Source organism: Medicago sativa, chromosome 2 (assembly GCF_051527215.1).
Source record: "Medicago sativa cultivar Bolivia chromosome 2, Bolivia_mono, whole genome shotgun sequence".
Classification (NCBI taxonomy): domain Eukaryota; kingdom Viridiplantae; phylum Streptophyta; class Magnoliopsida; order Fabales; family Fabaceae; genus Medicago; species Medicago sativa.
The window spans coordinates 34,001,610-34,009,579 of record NC_140750.1 but is presented as its reverse complement, the minus strand read 5'-3'; the positions used below and the strand labels follow the sequence as shown (position 1 = coordinate 34,009,579).

Here is a 7,970-nt window from a genome sequence, read left to right as displayed (position 1 = left end):
ACAATTGAGATCTTAATCTTATACATAATTTATAAATAATTATTTTTGGGTGTAGAACATGGTCTCACTACTTGGGTGACATAATGTCACCGTGACATTAAATTTGGGCCACACAAAGGTGTTGTGTTGTGTGGCCCATATGTATTGTATGTGTTGTGTGGCGTAGATGTTGTGTGGCAATGTGTGTTGTATGGTCCAGATTTAATGTCACGGTGACATTATGTCACCCAAGTGCTTCCCCACACTAGAATATATGGGTGAAAAGAGACAAAAAAAAAAAAAAAATTAAAAAAATTGAAACGGGCAATTGAGGTGTGTAACGGCTAGTTGGACAAACAGACAAGTAGATACCCAACAATACACAGCACGCTCCCCAAGCCCAAGGTCTCTCCTCTCTCTTACATTGCTTTTTTCTCCTTTTTTTTTTTTTTTTTACTTACAAACATCGTTTTAATTCATCATTAACATTCTTCCTCTGCCCACAGAGTAGTGTCGTGCTACTGTAACATTCTCTGCTTCAATTAGGTTTTGGTTTTGTTCAAAAATGAACATCTTCAAGAAGAAAACCACACCCAAAGGTTCGTTCATCTCTCTTGTTTTGTTTTGCCCTAAATCTTACGATTTCCACATGATGTTGCTGTGTTATGTCATAACTTCGATCTAGTTATTATTGTTGGGAACAAACTTGTGCTTATCAAGATTCTGCTTTTGTTTTTGTCTGTTGTTGTTTTTTCAATCACAGAAGCTCTGCGACAAAGTAAGAGAGAAATGTCTGTGGCAACTAGAGGTAATTTCATTATTAATTACTTTCATTTCTATTTCTAATGCTTCTTATTTTACAAGTCTAGTTTTATTTTACTCATTATTTACTTATATAAATTCTGAATTTATTTTTGTATATCAAAAATTCAATTGTTTCCATTTGATTTTTTATATATGAATATGAATTGCTAGAATAGAAAAAGGCTTTAGTATTTTTTTTTTCCTTTCTAAATAGGAAAAAAATTACCTTATAATAAGTTAAAATAATGAATATAACATAACTTATTATAATCTATGTAGCATCGACACTTCACACACATTGGTTACATTAAAGTATTTCATTTTTCCAAATTATTACTGTGTTGACGGTTCAATGTCTGTTCTGTATGTCGTAAATGCTTCATAGCTTATAATTCGTAGGGGGGTTTTAATGTTTGGAGTTGGACACTTACAGTTAAAAACAAATAGTTAAAGTTGAAGGGGGGTTGGGTATTTGGGTAGTTTGTCTGATTTGAGCTAAGGGTTAATGGAATTGGAGGTCCTTGGTTCAAACGCGGGACATTACAAGGTAAAAAAACAGTTAAAGGTGAAATGTACTCAGAATTTGTACGTGTTAGCAAAGCTTTATGGCACTCACAAATGGATTTACATTTACCTCCCTCCAAGGGCACTAGCGGGGCTCGAACCTGGAACCTCCGTATCCAAGACTTGTCCACTAGACCAAACCCTTGGAGTTTACTTCATACAATATTTTGATTTTAATAAAGTGGCACTTCTGCATTATTCTTCTTTGTTTCCTTTTGTTCTTTCTTATTTCTCGATGTACATTGCAAGACTTAGATAGAAGTTAGCAAGGATTCACGTTCAATTAAATTATCATTTGTATAACTTCTTTCTTTCTTGTAGGAATTGAAAGAGAGATAGCATCACTTCAGATGGAGGTAAACAGTGCTAACCGAGAGTTTCTTAGTGATTTTACTTTCTGTTTTATATTTCCTTTTAGTGCTTAACTGCCTTGTGTACCGCAGGAAAAGAAGTTAGTTGCAGAGATTAAAAGAGAGGCAAAAACTGGAAATGAGGTAAGTACATTATTAACATTGCGATATTGATAACAGTTTTTATTTAGATGTATATTTGGGTGTTTTCATCTTAACTGGGATTAAAGGTGCATCAAAGTCATTTAAATAATAGTACAGAATATTAATAACTCTTAACATCCACTCTCTCTCTCTCTAGTTGAGGAATAAGTGTATGTTTGATCTGGCAGTTGAATGGTGTCATAATGACGGCAACCCACACCGTGATTTTGTCAAACTCACCGCCAATCCAAACATACAAATATCTATCATTCTCAATTTGTCCATAAGATCTTGAAACTGCTTTGTAGAAGAAAGTCCTGTAACCAACAAAGCTACCAATTGATGTCCAAAGGAACACACATTTAGTAATCAGACTTTTATCACCTTTTATTTGATGAAGTGTTGTTCTATTCTTGCATTGACTTATTATGCTAAGTATTAGATTATGAGCATTGCCAATAGGCGGTTTTTTGGCGTGCAACAACTTCTTAGAAGTTTCGTATTTAGTTGAGGTCATCCAATACAATCTTTAACTATAGTTACTGACATATTCCTCAAGCCATAGCTTGAAATCCAATTTTTGTATTTAAACGATCAACTAAGTTCAGTTTCTGACTAACTCCAGAGGCAACAAAGTATTTACACAAGTGCGTATAAGAGTATGAGGTTGACCTCCAATCGATGACTGATACTGCATAGTGTGTTTAGATTCCCACCACTTCTAGAAAATCCCCCCTACCCGTTTAGTAATCAGACCTTTATCACCTTTTCTTTGATGAAGTGTCGTTCTATCATTGCACTGTCTTATTATGCTAACATTAGATTATGAGCATTGCCAGTAGGTGGTTTTTGGTGTGCAACAACTTCTTAGAAGCTCCGTATTTAGTTGAGGCCATCCAATACAATCTTCAACTATAGTTACTGACATATTCCTTGAGCCATAGCTTGAAATTCAATTTTTGCATTTAAACGATCAACTAAGTTCAGTTTCTTACTACTCCAGGCAACAAAGTTTCTAGACAAGTACGTATAAGAGTATGAGGTTGACCTCCAATCGATGACTAATACTGCATAGTGAGTTTATGTTTAGATTCCCACCACTTCTAGAAAATTCCCTCTACCCATTCTTGACTTAATGTGCTAAAGAATTTCCTTTATTGCTTGTACTCTTGGCCATTCATGAATATTGATAATGAACATCATCAACTCAGAAATGTATTCATCATTCTGAACTGAAGAGTAGCCTTGCAACCCAATTTATTGTGTCCTTAAGAAAATCAAGAACATGTTTGCTTTGGGAAATGAAGAGGCCTTGTTGCGAATAAGCAACTCCAACTACAAGCATTTTAGCTTTAGAGTATCCTTTGTGTCAAAGTCAATTGTTGGCTTTTCCTTCAACAGACGTCTCAACATACACAAGTCGTACAGTCTTCGTTTGTGGATCTCACCAATCAAGCACGAGAGATGGTTTCAATCATACGAAACATTATTCAATTTGCACACCATTCCTCAACTAAGGACCTCTTATTCAAGCAGAATCCCTATATAATTCTCCTCTAAATCTCCATGAAGAAATGCTTTGAATATTTGCATTATTTAATTTAGACTGTTGCAACTCTCATCTTTAATTACAAGCAAGAAAGAGTAGGATTCTGACCGTGTTCATCCTTGCCACTGGTGTAAATGTTTCTTTTTACAACTAGTTTGGCCTAATAACAATCATAAACATCCTTTTGCAAAAAGAAATCATTATGCTAGGCGGAGAGGGCCGTCCAGTTAGAAATCTATTTATTTAATATTAGAAAAAGTTCAAAATAACAATATTATGATGTTGATTACATTGTTGTCTTTATTTTTGGTTGAATGGAGGGAGTTCAAATATATGTAATGTAGTGAAGCACTATTGTAGTATCTGCCCAACTGTTGCAGTTGTAATGTAGTAAAGCACTACTGTAGTATCTGCCCAACTGGAAGCACTATTAAATTTATACATATCTGTGTGTATCCGAACTGATTTGGAATGCATGATAATTGTTGTATAACATTGCTAAATAATGAAGTGTCTGGTTACAGGCTTCTACGAAAATCCTGGCTCGGCAGCTAGTTAGGTTACGCCAACAGATAACTAATCTGCAGGGAAGTCGTGCACAGATCAGGGGTGTAGCAACTCACACACAGGTGCGCTAAAAAAATTCTTCTTTCTTTTCGAGGGCTAGCTTGAGTTTCATTTTTCATAATTTCCAAATTTCTTTTGTAGGCATTATATGCAAGCACTTCAATCTCTACAGGGATGAAGGGTGCCACTAAAGCAATGGTGGCAATGAATAAGGTATATTTTCTGGGTTGTTTCTGCTTTCCATTGTTCAAAATTTTGGACTACAATTATTTATGTTTTATAGCAATTATTGATATACACAATCAGTTTATGACCCAAAGGGTAGAGGTTGTCTTGAACTCTTGATGTACCTTTGCCAAAGAAGCAAACAAAGCAACAAGTCCCATATGTTAAGAGTAACTTAACTTTCATAGGAAATGTTTGACAGAAGACTGGATATTTATGATTTCCATCCATGGTTTACACTTCAATACAAAAAAGTGCAAACAAAGCAACAAGTCCCATATGTTAAGAGTAACTTAACTTTCATAGGAAATGTTTGACAGAAGACTGGATATTTATGATTTCCATCCATGGTTTACACTTCAATACAAAAAAGTGCAAACAATTGTGCTTTCAACAATTCCTGTTTGCATTGAATCTAAAGTTTGTAATGTGTTAGATGCTTTTCTGGCATTGTTAAAGATTTTAAACTTTTGTGCTTATGACTAGAATGATACAATAATAATCATTACCTTGCTTATCTTCTCAGCAAATGGCACCGGCAAAGCAGGCTAAAGTGATTCAAGAATTCCAAAAGCAATCAGCACAACTGGACATGACGGTAATTTTATGCTTTTGTGTATATTTGTAATATGTTTTCATGCAAAATCAGTTAATTCTACACTGCTTTTAGTATTTTTTTGAGAGGGAGGCTGTTTGTTAGTTAACATGACAATTACCAAAGATTGCACACCACAATGAACAATTATTAGTCTTTTTTTTTGGCACTCCAATCCAGTGTTTCGCCAGTATTAGACTGTTGGGAACTTTTATGAAAATTTTTACGGTCTCTCAGCATTGTATGATCCACCAAAGGTGGTGCTTACTTAATAGAAATTTGGTTACTATAAATTAACAATATATTCCAGATAAAGAACTAATTGAAGGAACAACAATAAACTAGGAGTTAAATAAAGGTAACATGTTTAATTGTAAATGATAAGCAGCAGAAATAATGAAATTGAAGAGTATGGGGTATAGTATGATTTGTGAAACTGTCATCAAGATGGTACTTTTCAGCTGAAAACGAAAAAAATTAAAAGAAACCTGCCACTATACTGAAGACGATAGTGGGTGTGGTTTTTGCACTGGACAAATTTGTATTATATAGTGACAATAAAGAGAGAAAAAAACACAGAAGGAGAACTTGAGGTTGGAATAATAACAAATACTTTTGAAGATTGTGGGCAATAGAGAGGTTGTTGTATTTCAAAGACAGTGAAATTGAGAGCAGTAAGCAACAAAAAATGAAGTATCCAAACGTAAGTGTAAGAACTAAAATAAGTAAGGGTCAGAATATTGCTATGACGTGGGCTTCAAGCGACATACTTTAAACTACCAAAAGGGGAAACTTGTCACAGCAATTGGGGTTGCACCATGTGACTAGGAGGTCACAGGTTCAATTTGTGGAACCAGCTTCTAGCAAAAGCAAGGTAATGGTCGCTGCGATAGATCTGCAATGAATCCAGTACTCTGTTGTACTCAACCAGCTTCAATTTGTGGAACCAGCTTCTAGCAAAAGCAAGGTAATGGTCGCTACGATAGATCTGCAATGAATCCAGTACTCTGTTGTACTCAACCACGGCGAGGCGAGAGCTTTATCAACATCAAGTTTCTCTTTTATTACACATGTCAATTAGCTTGGTAATCTATTCAAGCAGATGTTGTGCTTGTGCCTGCCTGATAGCCTCATGGTAGTACTTAAAGCAGGCTCCAGCCATAGCATTAGATTATATATATTTTTTCTCTCCAAAATTTTATAATGTTATCCGAGATGCAGTTTGAGATGATGTCAGAAAATATTGATGAAACTTGGACTAAAATCTTTCTTTTCTCTCTAACAATTTATGTTATCCGAAATGCAGATTGAGATGATGTCAGAATCTATTGATGAAACTTTAGACAAAGATGAAGCTGAGGAAGAATCAGAAGAACTCACTAACCAGGTACATATACATAAATGACGAATATAATCATATAGCAGCACTTACTAGTACATATGTAAAGTTTCCTCTGTCATATCTGATTTTCATTTATTCATGACAGGTTCTTGATGAAATTGGAGTGGATATTGCATCCCAGGTTTGTTTTGAGCCCAATATTTCATTATGTTAGTCAGAGATTCAATATTAAAATCACGTGTTTTCACACAAGGCTTAGTTTATCGAATTGTTAGTTCATAGCATGGCATTAGAGCTTTTATGTGATTTCCTAAGAGTTTTCGAGTAGTTGGTTTATGACAAATCATTTGTCATTGCACTGATTCTTTAATTACTTTTATGAATATTGGGCCTGATTCTGTTTTTCTCTTCTTATGGTAGTTATCTTCTGCTCCGAAAGGTCGGATTGCTTCAAGGAATGCTGAAAATGCTGCTCCAAGGTATATTTCAATCTTATTCATGGACAGTGCTGCGTAGACACATCTACTTCTGTTATTGACTGCGTTTCTAAACCTCCATGTTGCTTTGTGCATGCAGATCAGAATCCCAAGATGTTGAAGAACTTGAAAAGAGATTGGCTTCTCTTCGAAGAATATAAAGATCTGCTACAGCTGTTGATAGATATGTTTCTTAATGTATAATATATAGCAACAATAAGATTGTATTATCGGCACCTCATTTGTTACTGATTATATTTGAATGTGTTAGATATAAAGTATAGTTGTGGGACATGAATGTATCACTAGCAGAAACATTTATAAATTCTGCGTTTGTTTGTTTAGGATCTATCTAATAAACATAATGACAAACAATCCTAACTAAATGTTTCAAGTGGCAGTCAATATGCTACTTCGGTCGGTACTAGATGCTAGACTTTTTTTTCTTGTTGAATTTTATCTGTACCGCGGGCACCTGCATAAGGTGTATGAGATCACATGGCATATTCTATTTTCTAGAGAATTTATTTGCAGCTAAGGTTTGAGAATGTAGCAACACTGTCCAAATTGTGAAAATGGGTCTTATTATTTTCTCCATCTTTTTATTGTTCCTCCTCAACTTCATTTTTTTTTTTTACCGGAGCCATTACCAAGATGAAACAAGTAAGAAGCAGCTTATGAAGGTTAATTAAGGTCTTATTATTAAGTTATTATGGATACTTATTGAAACAAGTAAGAAGCAGCTAATGGAATATTTTTGTCACAAGATAAACACAAATAAGTGTTGAATAAGCTTTCCTAAATACCACGTAGAACACTAGGGTAAACCGAAGCTAAGTAGGAATAAGCACACCAAAATACAAAACAAAATATGTAAATAGTAGAAATAGTAGAAAGTCCAAAAGGAAAAAACTTCAAAAAACATGAAGAAACATCTTGTTATTGAATTGCACATGCATCAATTAGAGTGAGTACTACTAGCTAGTAGTATATACTATCTTTAACACTTCTAGCTTACAATCCTCTAATCACATCTTCATTCTAATTTCACAAAACTAAGATTTTGAACATCAAAAAACTTGAGTCTCTCTCCATAACAACACCATGTCCTCTCTGAGCCCTTATTGAACTAGTTGAAACCTCAGAAGACATAGATTCCATTCCACCTTACTCCATCTTCAGATCTCTTCAGAAGTTTAAACACATCATCTCCACATAATGGCCTTCTCCACAATGACAGTTTTGTACCTCAACATTATTAACTATCACTTGATACAATCAATGTCAAGCTTATCAGAGCTTTTTAAAATGGTTTAGGGGTTTAGGTGTGCAGAAAATCAAATGTAAACATGTGAACAGTTTGTATGCATATAGC

At 34.6% G+C, this 7,970-nt stretch overlaps 1 protein-coding gene across 1 annotated transcript; it reads left to right on the top strand.

Annotated features, from left to right (window-relative positions):
* The first annotated feature begins 438 nt into the window (after positions 1-438).
* On the top strand, positions 439-6,939 carry LOC146946436 (vacuolar protein sorting-associated protein 2 homolog 2). Its single transcript, XM_085744529.1, has 11 exons — positions 439-578; positions 743-787; positions 1,669-1,703; positions 1,791-1,841; positions 3,915-4,019; positions 4,099-4,170; positions 4,709-4,780; positions 6,084-6,164; positions 6,265-6,300; positions 6,540-6,598; positions 6,696-6,939. The coding sequence occupies exons 1-11, from the start codon at positions 545-547 to the stop codon at positions 6,754-6,756; spliced, it is 651 nt and encodes a 216-aa protein (XP_085600655.1). The 5' UTR covers positions 439-544; the 3' UTR covers positions 6,757-6,939.
* The last annotated feature ends 1,031 nt before the right edge of the window (positions 6,940-7,970 follow it).